General features: G+C 37.7%; 1 protein-coding gene across 1 annotated transcript in view; it reads left to right on the top strand.

Annotated features, from left to right (window-relative positions):
• The window catches only part of LOC150087313 (E3 ubiquitin-protein ligase LRSAM1-like), a 533,929-nt gene that overhangs the window by 233,514 nt on the left and 280,260 nt on the right, over positions 1-20,155 (top strand). The window contains exon 10 of the mRNA XM_090372443.1: positions 6,213-6,283. Within this exon, the coding sequence (XP_090228569.1) occupies positions 6,213-6,283 (71 nt within the window). The remainder of the gene's footprint in view (positions 1-6,212; positions 6,284-20,155) is intronic.

The raw sequence follows: 20,155 nt of genomic DNA, 5'->3' as shown, positions 1-20,155 counted from the left end.
CTGATAATTTATATGCATTCCATGCATTTTTCTTCTCTTTCACAAGTCTCATTAATTCATCTGACATCCATTTAGGCCTAAACCTTGAACAGAATTTCTTAGTTGGAACAAAAAGCCTAGTAGCTTCCAAGATTACTTCCTTGAGTGCTTCCCATTTAGAATTTGCTGTTGTTAATATCATCAGTTGGTCCCACTGTATAGAATTTAAAAACTGTCTGAGACCACTGTCACCTCTATAAAAGCAAAAACCCTTCCCTTTACTCCTGACGCTAGTAACATCTTTGAGTAAATTTCACATCAGTACATTGTGATCACCGCCTTACTTTATTACGGTTATATAGAGCATTAATAAGATCGAAACTTGACTACGGAGCACCAGTCTATAGTTCAGCAAGATCTAGTGCCCTTCGCTGGCTTGACCCTATCCATCATAGTGGAATACGCGTTGCTTTAGGGGCATATCGCACGTCTCCAACACATAGCTTATATGCTGAAGCACACGAACCACCTCTCTCAATCAGGCGACAACAACTGATACTACGTTATGCCTATAAAATTAGATCTATGCCAGAACACCCGAACTGGCCTATACTTTTCACATCACAGCACAGTAGGTTATACCAAAACCGCCCTAATGCTAATCGTCCTTTGGGTATGAGAATAAAACACCTCTTAGAAGAACTAAATCTAACCTTAGACAATGTGGCACATAGCCTCCCATCCTCTCTTGCTCCTTGGAATATCATTCCACCCTCATGTGACTTACATCTGCATGAATGGAATAAATCTACTTTGCATAGAGAAAACTTCTCGCAACTATACCATGCAGTAGTGGACCAGTTTCCCAGCTTTTCCATAGTACATACTGATGGATCAAAGAATGATGTCCACGTTGGAATCGCCGCAGTTTTTCCAAACATCACATTAGCTTATCAGTTATCACCTGAGTTCGGTATATTTTCCGCCGAACTAATAGCAATTCAGGTTGCACTGAATCATATCGAGTCCTCTGATATTAACAACAGTATAATTTTCACAGATTCTTTAAGTGCACTTCAAGCACTAAAAAACACAATGAACATCACTCACCCAGTCGTGAAAAGAATAGTCAGCTCTTTACATAGCTTATCAGAACTTGGAAAAAACATACATTTCTGTTGGGTCCCAGGACATATGGGAATTCCTGGAAAAGAACTAGCGGACAATGCTGCCAAATCAGCTCACCTACCACCCGAGAAAAAATGGAAAGTGCCTCATCAAGACTATCGACCAATAATCCAGGAAAAATGCATGTGCCAATGGCAGTTATCATGGGAAAATCAACCTAATAATAAACTTCGAAGTATCAAGCCAAACCTTGAGCGATGGCCTTCCAGGTTTAATTCAATCCGACATCAAGAGGTAATATTGGCTCGACTGCGAATAGGGCATACAAATATCACTCATGGTTATCTTTTAAGAGGAGAAATACCCCCTCAATGTCATCACTGTAATACACTGCTCTCAGTGAAACACATTCTGGTCGAATGCACAATATACAAGAGAACGCCAGATTCTTTGCACTTCAGCCACAACAAAAGATCTTACACTTACCTCACTTTTAAACAATGAAACAAATGTCTCAAGCATATATAACTTTCTGAAGATGATTAAAGTATATCACCTCCTTTAGTTAGGGAAAAAAAAAATTATTTTCTGGTTTCTTTTTCCATTTTCTGTAATTGAGAAGAAATAGCATGCATAATTATCATATGTATGGCGCACTATGGTCATAGTTGCCGATGCGCCCAATAAATCCCGAAACAAACAAACAAACAAACAAACATTGTGATCACTGCCACTTAGTGGTTCCTTTATCTGCAAATTCTTAATGCATGAATAATTCCTGCTGATAATCATATCAAGAATATTACTGTCTCCGGTTGCCTCTCGAACATGCTGCTGTAGAAAACGATCATCCAATAAATCCATAAATGTCTTGGTAGTGTGTGAGTGACCACCCCACAAGTACCAGTTTATATCTGGGAAGTTAAAACCCCCATTATAAGACAATCTGATTTATTATTTCTCTGTATAGTTCTTTGTTGTACTCATCAAAATCATTTGGCCTGTAACACACTCCTACTCTCAATTTTGCTTTCACAGTGCTTATGTTACACCAAACTGACTCAACATTGCACTGTCTTTCTGAACTAACAGCATAACCCTTCCTCCCTTTCTATCCCGTCTATCCTTTCTGTACACATTGTAGTTTCCAAATTCCAATTCTTCATTCCTTATATCTGTGTGACACCACATCTCTGATAACCCAGAAATATCTGCCTTTGATGTCTTAACCAGCACCTCAAATTCATCAAATTTATTTACTGTACTCCTAGCATTGGTGTACATGCACGTGTTCTTACTCTTAGTTACCCTAACAGCATGTGTGTCCCAGCAGTCCTTGAAATTCCGAAAACCTTTCTTTCCAGGCTGTTGCTCAGATTTTCTGTGTCTGTTAGGCTATTAACATGAGGCTTAAAGAAGAGTATTGTGTAACCAGTAAAGCTCTTTTGGATATTCGATAATATACCAGGACATCCCAAGTTTTGATGAGTTCAGGGACTTCTTTTGATGAGTTTAGTGTCAGTGTAAAAGACATTTTTATGCCCTCAAAACCTGCCTCTCTCTCTCTCTCTCTCTCTCTCTCTCATCCAACCAACCATCCAACCAACCAACAGATCCAAGTGTAATAATGGCTTTCAAGGCCTATTACATCATTAGACTTGTGTCGCTTAGGCTATTAAGGCAATGAATGAGGGGGAAGAGTACACCAAGGCTTTAAGAATTTTGTAAAGCATTCAATATTAAACATACCATTGATAATATTGTTAGTACATGGTAGAAAGTGCAATAAAAATCAGTGGAATGGAATGTTTAGAATGCTTTGGGAACACTTGATGGCTCCCATTACTTTGATATTGAGAAGTTTCAAATAATATAGTGGGATGATATAAAGTCTGATGAAAACAAGAGCTCACAAAAAAAAAAGATCAATGGCTTAAGTAATGGAGAATGTCTTGGAAATGGCTACTGAACAAGTGAAAGTCTGTGAAAGCATTAATGACTACAACTGAAGGCATGGCTGATCCTTTTCAAAAGCTTGATGAATGCTTTTCTTTCTTCAGAGATAATGATGTAAATGTAGAGAGAAATTGCTTGATGTATTTAGGGCGATTTGTAACAACAACAACAAATCCAAACTGCAACTTCCTCTGGATTCCTTTTTCAGTTCTAAGGGAGATTAGCATTCAACATCTGCTGCTGCTGCAGGGGCTCTAGTAAAAAAATATTCCTGCCCATCTTCAAGCCTTCTTACTACAATTAGTGGTTTTGGGAAATCTGAAAATTAACAGAATCACGAACCTTTATTGTAAAAAATGTAAATATATATAGGGTTCTATAGTTTTAAGGTAAATTTCTTCATTGTTTTCAACATATATTTTATTGAATAATGTATGTTTAAATATTTCTGCTACAATTAATATTTTTGCAAAGATAAAATTTGGCCTAAAATCTTCCAGAAGCTGATTTTAATCCAGAAACAGGCAAAATCCAGTGGTTCCCCACAAACCAGTTAAAATGACAGTATGTTTTGTGTTTTTTCAGTATATAATCCTTAATAGTGATCTGATAAATAAATGAAGATGTTCACTGCCACTCTGATGTTCTGAAGTTCATAAATGTTTTCAAAGACAGTTAATTTCTGGTGCTTTTTCCTTACGCAAATCATCCACATTATCTTCTGTGTTGCTCCCTATGTCCCTGGAATTCTGTTTATCAATTGTCTTTCTGCTGTTCACAGAGGCCGCAATGTCTTCCTTGCTTGGCTAATACAACTGGAGCTTCCGTTCCACATCCGCCTCAATCCAGTTTGCTCCAAGACTGCCACTACATGCATTACAAGAGCCTTTGCTTCTTATTCTGAAAATGCTGCTAATTCAAGGTTATTGTTAGTGATCTCATCTTTTCCGATACATTTTTTATAGCAGTTTTCATTTGCTGTTGAGGTTACTTTCTCCCATGCTAATCCAGTATTGTATGGAACATCTTTTAATGGTAACGTTTTCAGAAATTGTAGAACTTGAATTTCTGAATTCACAATACCAGCAAGTAGCTCACATTGATAGTACGCTTTGAAGGCTCATGTAATGCCCCGATCCATGGACTGAATTAGTGTTGTGTTCCTTGGCAGAAACATGACTCTGATCTTGCCATCTTTCAATTTCAAGGCATCAGCCATAAGATGAGCTGGGTAGTGATCCAGAAGTAACAGAGCCTTTTCTTCAAGTTTTTTGGAAAGCAGGTGGCATCTCACCAGTGGTACAAACTCACTTTCAAACCATGAAACAAAAATACCACTCATCATTCAAGTGTTGGAGATATTTTCATAAATCACACATAGAAATTTCATGTTGACGTACTTAAAACACTGAGTACTTTGACTTTTACCGATGCACAACTTTATTTTGTGATTTCCAGTCTTAGCACATAGTAACACAGTAATCCTCTCATTGTTAGTTTTCATGCCCACTTTGTTGGGCCTTTTTAATATCCTGTGACTTTTCAAGGAGAAGTTTATAGCACACTGCTGTTTTTTGTCACAGTTGTACAACTGTTCATATGTGAATTCATCATCTTGAATCACATTACACAGAAATTCAGGAAACGCTACTGTAATGTCACTAAATGCAAATTCACCTACAAGACTAACCTGAGATATCCCATGATGTAACAGAGATCCAGAAGTAACAGAGCCTTTTCTTCAAGTTTTTTGGAAAGCAGGTGGCATCTCACCAGTGGTACAAACTCACTTTCAATCACTTTCTATCTCAAAATCCACCCTTCAGAAACTTTAGATGTGTCATCATCTTCACCAAGTAGCTTATGAAATTTAAGTGCCTGTGCTTTCAAAATTATCCCATTTATTGGTGTTCCTTCACTACACTTCTGTAGAAATTACTTGTATAGGCATTGATCGACACCACTGTTTTTACAACATCTAGTTTTCTTTATTTGGAAGCCCACTTTGTCTTCTACAGAGTCTATATTTGAACACATTTTTCTTCCTTTTTCATTCAACTGCAGATCATTCCTTCTGGAATTTCACATTCTTGAAATGTACAGCATTTTGTTTTGCCACTCTTAATTCTTCCAACAATCTTTAACTTTTCTTTAACTGTATAATTTTTTTCTTTTGGTGGCCATTACTTCAGCCCTATTGATTTACTAATTTTGCCGTGTATTTCTTTTTGATTCCTAGAATTTGCCGTGTTGTAAGAAAACTAAATCGAATCCAGACTGTTTGGCCTAACGTAGTGAAGTTACATGCTCTTCGTAAATTACTTGTCAGTTCATGTATATTTTGTCTAGTTTAGGCCTTAGCAATTTTTGATATCCTAAGTGTGACTTCTAGTCAAAGAAAGGATGTCGTGCTGTTGTTTACAAAAATTTACTTTGTAACTAATGTAAAGCACTTGACAAATGATGGTCATATTTTCCTCCAGAGGTAGTTGTTTGTAATTAGCATTCCACTGATATACTCTTTTATTGCATCTCTAACTGAGCGAAACAAAAGGGTGTCTAAGTAATTAGTCTCTGATGAGTCTTGTTATTTACAAAAATTACTCTGCAAGTGAATACTGAATATATCAAAGTGAATACACAGCCAATTTTTAGCTAATTTCCCCTCTTGGAAATATGGTAGTAGGATGCACAATAGATACAAACATATACAGTATTCACTTTTTTCCAGTTCCCAATATGAAATTGCTAGTTGTTCAAATGCACTACTTTTTTTTCATTATTCGTTTTGGGGGACATATCATACCCACAGTATATCTCAAACCGTGGTATGAAGAGGGGTATTATATCAAGGTTGTACTGTATTTACATTATTTACTATGGAAAAATCTTCCCCGCTTAGTGTTCTGTTTTTATGCCTCCACTTGAGAGCACTAAGTGAGAATGCCTGTAAATTGTGTTTCCCAAAATTAATGGCTAGGGTATTGTGGGTATTGTCACTTAAAATGTTTTGATATAATATTAAATTTTACAAAGGATAAATGACATATATATATAATTAAAATTTTGCTATTTTTGCTTAAATTTAGAAGTGCCATTTATTAAAAATTATAATTAATATTAATATCGTTGGTTATTGTTTTCTTTAGGCAAGAATCTGAAGAATTGTTTACTATTAAACAAGATGAGCTTGAACGGTTGAGGAAAAAGGATGTGCTTGGTATGTTTTTATGTATTCTTAATGTGAAGCATGTTAGTATAAACATCTAAAAATAGTAATTAATTTTAGATAATTAACTAAGTAACAATATGTAAATTATATTTATTGGATCCAATAAAATGGTGCTATAAGGAATATCATTATAATGGCACATTAATGTTGAAAAATTTATCACTTTGGTCACCATCTGGTTGCCATTTCTTTTAAGGCTACTATAATGAAAATCAAAACACTCTAAAATGAAAACAAAACTTCAACTTTTATGTTTTACATACACTGAAATTTTATATATATACTTTCAGCTGTATTATGGTTGTAGATATGTGGCGTTAATGCTATTGTAAAAGTTATCAATTAAACATTATATGCTCATTGTTTGAATTAGTGCAGGATCCTTTTTATTTTTGGGTTTCTGTATGTTGTGTAATTTATATTTTGGATGGAGGGCATTAAGGCCTAATGGTGCTGCCTAGTAATCTGTTAGGCTAGCAGATGCCAGTTTGTCTAAAGATTTATATTGTTAAATTAAATTAAAAAGCAATTTAAAAAGGAATTAAAAGATTAGAGGAAATGAAAAAAATTATTATTATTATTATTAGCCATATGGTGCAAGGAAGCCTGAGGCTTATGCTGCACCAGGCAAAAAAAAAAAAAAATTTCTGAATTACCCAGAGAGAGAGAGAGAGAGAGAGAGAGAGAGAGAGAGAGAGAATCACCAAGAAAGAGAAGAATGATGATATCCCGCTCAGGACCCTGGGTGTGCCAAGCCCATACTCACCAGATGTGAGCCCCTGGAGGTTAAAATAAGATATGGCTAAAGGATTATAAAAACAATTTTAAAAAGGAATACAGAATGGGAAAAAAGAAAAAAAAGGGAAAAATTACATTCATCCAATTTCATATATAGCCACTTACTCTGGCTTGCAAGATACTCAAATTACGGAAATTCGACTTCATGTAAGTTTTTACTGGCCGGTGCAAACTAAAAACAATCGTGGAAACATATTTTGCATCTCGCAGGAGGTAGCGTGAAAATATCGTAATATGAATCAATAACATTATTTTTTCTTTTTTTTTTTTGGTAATTCATTCCAAGACCTCGAAAGTTGTGATTTTTTATATATAACTAAGCTATTTATTTCTCTAAAAGGTTATTTTTATAATGGAAATTGCACTAACCTTCATCATTTTCACACGTTCAGTTATAAGAATCAATTTTGAACGCCTTTGTGATATTTTTCTAAAACACATTTCTGGAGGTCACTACCATAAAATTTATTATGCTTTTCTGTTAGCAGAATCTATTATAAACGGCCAGTAAATGTGATCTTATTGCACTTGCAATAATACCAATAACTGGAATTCTGTGGGTTTTTACGTTACTGTATTATGGTGAAATGAGTTCCCCTTCACTGAAATCATCAATCATATAAAAAACATAAATAAATTTTCAGAATCTTCTCTTCATTCCTATTTACTTATTACAATGATGAAGGGAAAGGGACCAACAGAAAGTGCAAGTGGTGGCAGTGCTAGAAAACGAAACAATATTGATTTAGAAATGAAGATGCTTAATTAAGAAGTATGAAGCAGGACAAAGTTTGCCATCTGTTTCACAGAATTAGGTCTTGCTGCTTCAACAGTGAATACTATTTTAAGGGACAGTGCACGTATAAAAGAATATGTTAAAGGATCAACACATTTAAGATCAACAGTGATCACAAAACAGTGTTCAGGTGCTATATCGAAGATGGAACAGCTGTTAATAATATGGATGGAAAATCAGATTCAGAAGCAAGTGCCCCTGAGTCGAATGGCCATTCAAGAAAAAGCAACAAGTATTTATAAATATATTAAGGATAAGTACGGTGAACCCCAAGCCAAGTTCGTGGCAAGCAATGGGTGGGTCGTTTAATAGGTTCAAGCATTGTGCTGGTTTTCAAAACATTAAAGTATGCAGTGAAGTTGCCAGTGCCGATTCTGCAGCTGCAGAGAAATTTTGTGATGTTTTGAAAAAAAACCCTTCTAAATCACCACAGCCCTCAACTTCCACAGCGGCGTGCTTATCAGCTGGAGACGTTGATTTTGGCAACAATTCTTGGAAGGTAAAACTTGCTGATGTCATGCCTGTCTCCTCTCTCTCTTTTTGTAATTTTATAATTTTGAAATTTTTGTAATTTTTTGCACTTTTGTAATTTTTCCTGCGCATGAGATAAAAAAATTGAATAAATAATTCTATTTACATTTCTGTTTTGCTTCAATCAAATTTGCGAGTGCTGCATAAGCATTTAGGGAAATTCTGACTTACGTAAAATTCCACAATATAGCCACTCACCTTACGTAAGTCGGGGAGTGGCTATATTGTGGAATTTAATAAGGACATTAATTTAATGTCCTTAAATTAATGTGTCTATGATTTAAAATAATTTTTGGGGCTTGTAGCATTATTTGAGGTCTCTCGCTGTATGAGGGCTGTTTAATTAAACCATGTTCTATGCATAACGATTCCAAACAGGGTTTAGGGTAGGTGAGGGTCAGACATCATATGCTTAAACAGGCACATTAACATTCTTGTGGTTCAATACAAGACCTATTTGTTTTATTTGCTCTTTAGTACAGTTGTGTATATTTCATGTGACATTTCAAAGATTAGGGTGCAGTCCATCCTAACCATCCTGATGAAAGCATTCCCTTTGGTCATCACTTACATTTCTCAGGGGAAAACCGAGATTGGATTGAAGAAAATGAATTTTCAAAGATATTTGGTAGTAAGTACCTTTATTGCATTGCAGTAAAGTTGATGCAAGAGATTCATAATATCCTTTTTTTTTCTTTCTTCTAAGAAATTTATGCACAATTGCTTTAAACAATCGCCAAGCTGCTATTTCAGAATCCTGTAGTTTTGTTTCAAATATATTATTTTTGAGGCCCAATGAAAATTAACTTTTTCAGTTTTGCATCTGTTATATTGGAAACACTTCCCTCAGGTAGCAGCAGCACTTCTTTCTTTATTCTAGACCCTGCAATGGCTGTGACAGTTCATGGCATGAAATATGAATTTTAATATTCCTTTAGTATATATTTTTGACTTTTCATCTGCACCCCTGATTTTGTTGGAATTTGGATAGTATTTAAAACTTATTTTAAAACTTAAAAATATATTTTTGTCATATATGCTCACAACCACAGGGGCTCCCATTTGGTGAGTATGAGCGTGGCACACCCAGGATCCTGAGCTGGATATCATCATTCTTCTCTTTCTTGGTAATTCCCTTCTACTTCTATTGTTCTCTCTCTCTCTCTCTCTCTCTCTCTCTCTCTCTCTCTCTCCCCTTCCCCCTCAGGGTAATTAAAAAAATTTTTTTTGGCTGATGCAGCATAAACCTCTGGCTTCCTTGCACCATATGGCTAATAATAATAATGAAAAAAAAAAAAAAAAAAAAAAGGTATTCCATAAAAAATCGGATCTGAGAGTTAATCATTCTGTGTACACATATGTCCCAGTTCTTGTAACAATAGGCTTAAGCATTTGTTGAGAACGTCATGTGTTTGTTTATAAAAATGAACATCACAGGTCAGAAAAATTAGCTTTAGATGGAGCTATATTTATCTAATATTAACTACTTATATTTGGTGTTGATTTCATATCTTGCCTGTCATTGTTTCAGTTTGAAGTGTGTTAGTTGGGTTGTAATTTTCTGGTGGATAATGTAATTTGAATTATACGTTTTAGCCAATGTTATTTGGTTGACTATTGTTTCACTATTATTAGTGGACTTTACATTCTGTGCAGTTGAATGTATACATGGAATTTTTATTTAAATTTTTATAAGTCCTCTTGCCATTTCTTCAGTACTGGTGTTCAGCTAGTAGCTTGGTGTGCCAGATGCACAGTTACTAATAGGCCACTGATATAATACAAAATTTATTAGGATTAGCATTAGTAGGGCGTATGATGCAAGAAAGCAAGCTTACATATCATCAGCCAAAAAAAAAAAAAAAAAAAAAAAAGAAAAAAAAAACACCCTTCCCATTTCACCCATCTATTCACTCCAAATGTTTCCAAAATGTTACAGAACACATTGACATTTCAGTTCCACATGTAGCCATCATTCTTGTCGATAATACTTAAAAATAAAATAATAAACCTTTATTATTACATCAGTTACGAGTTATTGCATGAAATATTATCAATTTCATCTGTAGATTTGCTGTGAATTGTTATTTGCAATCTGATTCTCATATATATATTTTGTGCTTGATTGTGGAAAAATTCAATCAAGCACGGTAAAGTGGCATAAGAATCTGGCTGTGAAATTCTTTAATTTATTTTTAAATTCTTTAAATTTTTTAAAAATATTTAAAAACTAAGCATGAATTGAAAAACTTACTTAAAATTTTTTATTCTTAAACTTATTTGAAAACTCTTAAAAATATATTTTTGCCACATATGCTTAAAAAATATATTTCACAGGATATCTCTTATATGCTAACCTATTTTGCCGATTTTTAATTCTGGTTTAATGTTAATTTTTAAAAAATATAAATAAATTAAAATAATAATTAAAAATTATATTATTTTTTTCTTATGTCCACTATACTATCAAGATAATGAACACATTAAAAAAGTTCCCATTTTGAAACCATTTATTGCATTCATTCTAGGCAATTCAATGGTATCATGGAGAGTTAACAAAGTTCTTCATTAATCAGTTTTTATATGCTCGGAAGACGATCCCCCCTCCCCCTCTTTTTGTTCAACCAGTAGAACATACTTTGTATTAATTCTCGCTAGTAAAAATTCCTCCCTCTTTCCCACTACTGCACATATAATGTTTTATATTGCATGACTATTGCACAATTATAGAAAACAACAGTATTTTTGTGAAACCCCCTCCACTTGTTTGCAGGGGGGTTTACGAAATTACTCACTAATCAACAAATTACTTGCTAGTCTACAAATGACATTCCTAGAAAAGTCAAGGATATTTTATTGCACTTATGCTGATTTGCTGTTTTGTACAACATTATATTTCTTGACTTGATCAGGAGATATAAGGTCTGCTGTAAAAATGTCACAAGGTAGGCCATGATGTTATTGTATCTGAAAATATGTGCAAACATGATAGTAGGGATAACTAATTAATACCTGAATTGATTAACTTGAGACTTGAGGGACAGTTTTCAAGGGGTATGGGGGAACACTCTATCAGTTTGGCTTGTCGCAGTTATTAGAAGAGATTATTTTGTAAGGAAAGAATTCACTTTTTTTTTTTTTTTTTTTGTTATTGTGAAAACCCCAAACACGAGAGGTATTAGAATCTATAGTAGTAGTGGCATGTGATGCAAGAAAGCATGTGTATGAGCTTATGCAGCATCAGCCAAAAAAAAAAAAAAAAAAAACACACCATTCTCTCCAAATGCCTGTCCAGTTCCTCCTTAAATTTATTCAACCTATCAACTTCCACAACAACAGATGGAAGTTTGTTCCAGCAATTAACCACCTGCTGGCTAAAGCCAAATTTCCGTACATCTATTCTACATCTGTCTTTTCCTAATTTGAATTTATGCCCCCTTAGGTTCGTAATCTGAACAAGTGGAAGGATCCCATCAGAATTCAGCATGCTCAACCCATTCAAAGCCTTATACGCCTCAATCAGATCACAGTGCAGGTGATCTGATTGAGGTGTATAAGGCCCCCCCTTTGTGAATTGGGAATACATTTGCACATCTCCAGTCCGCGGGAACCTACCCTGAGTCCAAGGATGCTCTCATAATTATGGCTAAGGGTTTGCTTAGTTGCTTTCCTGCCTCCTTTAATATAACTGGACAGACCCCATCCACCCCAGGTGCTTTTCTTATGTTTAACTTCAACAATTTCTCCTCCACTTTGCTCTCAGTTATTACAAAATCATTAAGTATCCTGCTACAATTTGATAACCTTCTGCCATTTTCAAACCTTAATAATTCCTCTTGTGTGTGAATGTAGATGCAAAATACTCATTCAGTTTGTTTGCTATCTGAGCAGGATCATCAACAGTCGAACCATCGATGTCGAGTGGACCAATCAGATTCGTCCCCTTCCTTTTAGAGTTTATATAAGTAAAGAAATCTTTGCTGTTTTTCTTAGAATCTTTTGCCAAGGATTTCTCATAATCTGCCTTTGCCTGCCTAACCTCCTTTGTGACCTGATTACAGACTAGCTTATATCTGCCATAGGCTTCTGAGTCGCTTGATAATTTATATGCATCCCATGCATTTTTCTTCCCTGTTACGAGTCTCATTAGTTCATTAGATAACCATATAGGCCTAAACCTTAAAAATATTTCTTAATAGGTATGAAACTTTTAGTAGCATCCACGATTAATTCCTTGAATGCTTCCCACTTAGAATTTACTGTGAGGTAACATCGTCAGTTTATCCCACTGTACAGAATTTTAAAACTTTCTGAGACCACTGTACTCACCTTTACAGAAGCAAAAACCCTTTCCTTTACCCTCGATGGTAATTATATCATTAAGTAAATCCCACATCAGTACACTGTGATCACTGCCACCTAGTGGTTCCTTTATCTGCAAATTCTTAATACATGAATGATCACTGCTGATCATTCGTATATGGTACTTAGTGCCATACATGGGTTGGAGGTTGAGAAGATGATAGAAGATATTTGTTGACATTAGACTTGAACTTCTGTAGACTCTAATTATCAGGAAATACATATGAAGGAAGGCTGTTTCAGAAATGGCAGATGAATGAATAAATGAGGAAGATGAAAAGTTGGTTCTGTGTGTTTGAAGTTGGACAGAAAATGGATGTTTGCTTGTGGCAGCATGTGTTCGGACTGTTTTGAAAAAGAGAGCAGGAATTATAGAAGCCAATTCAGAAGAACAGTGCCCATGGCAGTATTTGTAGAAAACACATGCAGCAGAAACAGTACATCTATGAGACAGTGAATGCAGAGACCCTGTTAGAGATGAGTCATTAATTAACCTAACTGCCCTCTTCTGAATGGAATCTAGAAGTCTGAGAGAGGTTTTGGGCAAACTGCCCCAGATTTGCGAACAGTATTCCATGGTAGGATGGATTTATGATTTGTACACAGTGAACAACCGTTTGTAAGAAAAGTAACACCGAGACCGAAAGAGAAAGCCAACTTTTTTAGATGCAGAGGAAGCAATATTTGTAATGTGCTTGTGCCAAGACAGATAATCCCCAAAAGAGATATATCGTCTTGCATAGAAATCGGAGTGTCACCAATGATAAGCATAGCAGCAGAAGAATCCTTTTTGCAAGACATAAGACAGGCTGTCTTATATCTCATCAAGTTGTCTTTGCTCCACAGGAGATTTACTTGGAGATCGGTTAAGGAATTGGTAGCAGATATTCAAGAAGTTGAAGCTGATTGAGCAGGGCGAGGTTTCTCAAACTGGAAAGTGGAATGTAATGTGCTATCATCAGCAAAACTATAGATAGGATTCCCGGTCTATGGAAGAAGGTCGTTAATATACAAGAGGAAAAGAGGGAAGAAAGAACTGAACCTTGAGGGACACCAGCATTAGTAGAGAAATTAGAAGACAGAGAGCCATCTACCATCACCCACAGTGAGCGATCACAGAGAAAGCTGGATATCCAATTACAAAAACAGTTGGCAAACCATAAGATGGAAGCTTGTTTAGAAGACCTTTATGCCAAACACGATTGAAAGCCTTTGAGATGTCAAGAGCAACTGCTTGTGTTTCCCAGAACTTTTCCATTGAATTTTTCCATAAATGGGTAACATAAGCCATTTGATCGACACTGACAGAATCTATACTGGTGATCATTGATCAAACGGAAGGTTTCTAAGTAGTTTAAGAGTTGCTGGTGAATTGATTTCTCCATTACTTTAGAAAGAGTAGAAGTAATTGCAATGGGACGATAATTCAATGGGAGGGATTTGTCACCCTTTTTAGGAACTGGCTGGATATAAGCAAATTTCCAAGCAGAATGAAAAACACCTTTGGAATAAGAAAGTGAAAAAAGGCGGCAAAGAACAGGAGCAAGTTTAGGAGCACAGGTTTTGAGAACAAGTGGAGAGAAAATCCCTCTGACATCCTTTTGACGGAATTCCCAACACGCCCCATTCAATGGGGCGTGTTGGGAATGGTGGGATGTGTTTTACCAAGATCATTAATGCATGAGTTGGAAGAAAAATAGAATGCTAGCAGGTCAGCTTTATCCTTTGGCTGAAGTGACAACAGAACCATCTGGTTTTGAAAGAGGTGGGAGCAGAGATGGGCAAAAGTTGCAGCCCATAGCTTTGGCAAGACACCAGAATGCTTGGCTACTGTTCTGGGGGAAAAGGCAAAAAGCATGCCTTCTACTCTTAGCTCATACAAAATCTAATTTCGACTGATTAATAACTACTTTACAATTGTTGCAAGGTTTGGTGTAGGTAGAAAATGAAACTGAAGATTTGGAGACAAGGCAATTACGATATGCAACATTCTTCATTTGAACAGCCTTAGCACATTTATTGGAAAACCACCGTTTAGATGAAGGATGAGATTTTAAAGTGGAGTGTGGAATAAAGGATTCCATTTCTACAAGTGATTTCACTGACATGATCTGAGTAAATGCCGACATCAGAAGTTTTGAAACAGTAATCCGACCAAGGAAAAGAAGAAATCTTGCAGTTAATTCTGTTTTGCATTCTTGTAATGCCAAACAACACAAGATTGGGAATAGCCATGAGAAAAGGCTCCATTGGAGAAGTGACAATCACCAAGTACTAAGTACTTAGGTTCTAATACCTCTCATGTTTGGGGTTCACATAAAAAAAAAAAAAAAAGTGCCTAAAGACCACTCACTTCAATCCTGTACTTCGATGGGTTGATTGTGAGAAAAAGATCAAGTGTGTTGGCTGTATGGTTAGGATTGTTTGGTATTCTGGTAGGTAAATGAACAATCTGTGCGAGGTCATTAGTAATTACAAAAGCCTCAGCATCTCGACAGCTGGGTCTGTGTGTCTAGAAAACGGAAGCCATCTGGAGTTGTGAACATTAAAATAACCAAGGAAAATTACCTCACAGTTAGGAAAGTTGGACTGGAGAAAATCAAGCTTCAAAGAGTACCGAGTGATTAGTGGAGTTCAGAGAATGGTAGAGAAAACAGGTGAATTTGACAGAATGAAGTAGGGAGATTTTAAACCAGAGAAGGTCGAAAAGAGGATATTCCAAAGTACCAAGTCTCAGACAGGAATATCAGAATGGACATATGCACAAGTACCCCTTTCAGATGAAAGGAATCATACAGCAAATAATTTGGACAACTGAGATGAGCAGTGGTTGAATTAACTGGTAACTGAGATTCTGTCAGAAAAAGTACGTGGGGTTTGGCAGACTGCAAGTGTAAATGGACGTTGTTGAGATTAGAACTGAGACCACTTGAAGAGAAATGGTACAAGGGCCTTTTCTGCTGCCATAGAGAAGGCCTTAAGGGTTTAGAAAAACTGCTAATTGGATAGGAGAGAACAGGAAAGTTTCTGGTAAGATTAAGTATATCAACTAAAGTTATACTTGCACTCTCTTTAAGAGTAATTGAATGATACCTCCTGCTTTCATGTACATGGAGTGATCGCATCACATGCAACTGTCTCCGGCAGTTACATGCATTGAGAAAAACTTTGGGTGAATAACTATAAGGGATGTATTACGGAAAAATTTTTTTATCTGTTTGTGTAGTTAATGCCAGGAATGTTGTGACTAAAGTGACCAAACTTCAGATTCTGTTGAGATCAACCAATATATATATATATATACAGGGTGATTTACTACCAGTGTGACAAACTTGCAAAAAAGACGAATCGGAATCACATAGCATTGCAGGTTCCAAAATGCCTTCGTCATGCGGGAGGTCGTGTAAACAAAGAAAAAGAACAGAAACAGCAACTCGTTAGTATAACAGAAATCATTTTAATGACAAGTTTTACATTGGCAAAAAGCCATGCTACAGAAGGTGTTCGAAAGTTTGACCAGAAGCAGTCACACAGGCTTCACAGCGCCGCCGCATGGAATCCCTAACGTTCTGGAAGATTCCTGGCGTGTCTCAAATCTCCCCGGCAGCTACAGAGATGCAAGCGACGAGGTCTTCAACTGAATCAACGGGAGTGTCGTACACCAATATCTTCATTTGACCCCAGCAGTAGTAGTTCAGGCATGATAGGTCCGGCGATCTAGCAGGCCAATGAACCGGACCACCACAACCTATCCAATGCTGTCAAAATGTAACGTTTAGGTGTTGGCGCATGTCATTGGTGTAATGTGGGGGAGCCCCATCATGCTGGAACCACATTGAGCGGCACAACAACTGAGGAATATGTGCTTCTGCAATAAGTTCAGGGATTCCTGAAAATGGCCGCTTCCAAGCGTGCACGTGTGTGTGACAGCTCTGTAAATTGTGACCTGGTTTACTAGTTTAAAGTTAGCGCCAAACTCTGGATTTGTGTTGGATCAAAGCCATTAAGGAACTGGAACACCTTGGTGAGTTTTGTTTTAACTTTCTTTGGATAGAAGTGAGATTCTGTTTGCGTTATTTATCCAACGCTAACGACAATGGGTCTGCCGTTAAAAGCGCCATTGTCTTAGAATTGGAGAGAGTGACCACGTGACAACATGCGGTCACCACGCCTGAATCACACTTATAGACTGGGGATTAGTGCCCCCCTGTGTGCTACTATAGCGTGGGATTGTGCTCCTTCACTCTATGACCTTGTAAACAACATAGTGAAGTAAATAAGTAAATGTGTCTTCCAGTTATCCCCTACCTCCCTCCCCCCCTACCAATAGTCATTGCATGGGCGAGCTACAACTTTTCTTCCGTGCTCCTGCACCGAAATAACTATAGTTTTTGTGATCGGCGTCACCACAACTCAACCAAACTGTGCCGTTTCAGTACTCCTGTTTTTATAGGAGCATCTTTTCACATCCATTTATTTCCCCCCCCCCCCCCAGTGACCTAAACAGTGAACTGTACGAGAACCAAAAGGGCTACGGACTTGTAGCGGGTAGCGTTTTGCTGCTTTAACAGCCACAAGCTGACCAAAAATAATACACTCCCGATTAACCGTAAACTCCGTTTATCCGAAATCTAAAGAGAATGGAGGGAAAAAATAAAAAGTCGACTGGTACAAAAATAGAGCGGGGAACACGTTCCCAAACTGAAGCAAGGGACCAACCAGAGAGTATGCCATCTACAAAGGACACTGGAGAAGAGAAACCACCAGAAGTTCCCCTGGATCCTACCTTGCCTGAAGGCACAGTGTATGAAAAATCTCTAGCCTTGAAGACGGCATTAGAGAATATTTTCAAAGAACCATCAAACAGAATTACAACAGGTATTAGATCGCAGATTGCAAACATTTTCAGTAAGATGGAAGCCATGCTGATAGAGACCTTCCTAGAAAATGAAAAGGCAAACGTGAAGCTACAAATCTACGAACAATGTGGGGCAAATCAAATGCAACAGCGTGCCCCCACATATGCCCAGGCGCTGAGGAATGGCTCAAACCAGTTACAACCAAACGAAGAAGGGCAACAAGAAAAAAGGCCACCACGCTTGAAAACACCAAACTTGGTGGTTCTCAGACCGACAACCCTGGAAAACACTGAAAATGTCCAATCCAGCAAAGAACTGGATTGGACATTTAAATTTATGAAAGAGATGAAAGATGACTTGAGGACTACTAGAATTAAAACAATAAGAAAAACAAGAAGCACAGGACTAATAATAGAAACAGAAAATAAGGAAGATATACAGGCAATAATGGAAAACCCAAAACTTGTCAAGTTAGGGCTAACAGCGGAGCCGCCAAAAAAGCGTGGGCCTTCAATTATAATATTTAATGTAGACAAAGACGTAACGCCTGAACAACTAGCAACTGAAATTGTCACCAGAAATCTAAGGAATTTAGCCCAGGAAGCACAAAAAAAATGCACGGTAACACCAAGGTATTCAACCGGTAGCAGATCGGGAACCAATAGGAACTGGGTAGTTGAACTAAACCCATCTGCATGGCAACAGCTGAAAAACTGCAACAGAATATATATAGAATGGGGATCCCACCAGTTCCGGGAGCATGCAGCAGTGCCGAAATGCTTTCGGTGCTGCAAGTTCGGACACACAACCCACACCTGTACTCAGACAACGCCTACTTGCGGCCATTGCTCTGTCAAGGGCCATGAGTACAAAACTTGCCCCAACAGGGAACAGGATCCAACTTGTGCCAATTGTAAAGCAGCCAAAATGGAATACACACATTCGATCAGAGATCCAAACTGCCCAGTCTATATCAAAGCAAAGGGTCAATACCAAAAGAGAACCGACTATGGACACAAACAATAAGAAATATAATACATCCAAAATAGAGATCATCCAACAAAATGCACAAAGAGCCAGAGCAGTGGCAGAACAGCTAAGGATAAAAGCTGACGAAATCAATGCAGACATTCTCATACTCCAGGAGCCGTACACCCACTCTAAACGGGTGTGTGGATACCCAATCACATATAAGATAGTACACGAAGAGGAAGATACCCCTTGGGCGGCGGTAGTGGTACGCAACCCAGACTACACAGTCACGAAAGTTAAACAACTATGCTAGTCATGGGCAGCTTGTGCCCACGTATTGACGCCGCTAGGCCAGTTCTACATAGTAGCACTGTACTGTAGACCGGGGGAGGACATTACCCCAGCTACACAATACCTTCAAGCTTTAGTAGACATGCTCCCGGACCAGAAAATAATCATAGGGGGAGATGTCAATTGCCGATCCCCCACCTGGCACAGCCTGGCTCCGGACAGAAGCGGAACTTGGAACGGGCAAATACTAGACGAATACCTTTCCAACTCCCCGATCATGGTACTAAATAGGCCGCACCAACTGCCCACGTTCTGTAACACACTGTAGGAGGCCACAATCGACGTCACACTGTCCACTAGGAACGTTGCAGGCTATATAAAGGATTGGCTTGTTCGGGATTCGTGGACAACGTCCGATCACAGAGTGATTACCTATCAGATAGCAAGGTCACTTGACAGAGCCCCAATATCCAAGCAAATACAAAGCCGCTATGCCATTCGCAAAGCAAATTGGGAACGTTTTAAGGAAATCCTAATACCAGCAACGGCCCAACATCTAACTGAGCCAAATCAGCTCGAGGAACCCAATAAAACCCAAACCAAAGTAACCAAGATAATAACAGAAGCCAGCAATGCAGCAATAAAAAGAAGAAGCCCGAACCGGGGGCTGTCCCCTGGTGGACCCTGGAAATTCAACAGCTCAGACGGGAAACAATTAAAAGAAGAAAACAATTCCAACGGGCAAGGCGCACATGGGCGGCCCATGAGGTTGAAGTTTTAAGGCAAAGATATAGAGAAGCCAGAAACAGCTACACAAATGCGATCGTTAAGAGCCAACGCAAGGCCTGGGAGACTTTTGTTAGCACAACAGGGAACACCGAACCCTGGGGAGTGGTATACAAGATAGTGACGAACAAACTTCCCAGGGGGGAAGTCATTTCAACCACCCAGACACCACAAGGTGATTATACCACCACGTGGCAACAATCTATAAGCAATATACTGGATGCCATCTTCCCGGAACCAATAGAGCCAACACTGCCAGAGCAACTTATCATTTGTCAAGATAATGAAGCTTACTCACCCAGGAGCCACCCTTCACACGGGATGAACTACAACAAATGGCAACCCAGATAAGAAACAATAAATGTCCAGGCCTGGACTACTTAGAACCCGAAATTATTAAGAAAACCGTGGAGATCGTTCCAGACCTCCTCTTACACCTATATAACAGCTGCTTGGCTAAGGGCA

Source organism: Mastigoproctus giganteus, chromosome 4 (genome assembly GCF_048544385.1).
Source record: "Mastigoproctus giganteus isolate SK-2022 chromosome 4, ASM4854438v1, whole genome shotgun sequence".
In the NCBI taxonomy this organism is placed as follows: Eukaryota; Metazoa; Arthropoda; class Arachnida; order Uropygi; family Thelyphonidae; genus Mastigoproctus; species Mastigoproctus giganteus.
The sequence above is the reverse complement of the archived record's forward strand: the minus strand, read 5'-3'. Positions and strand labels throughout refer to the sequence as shown.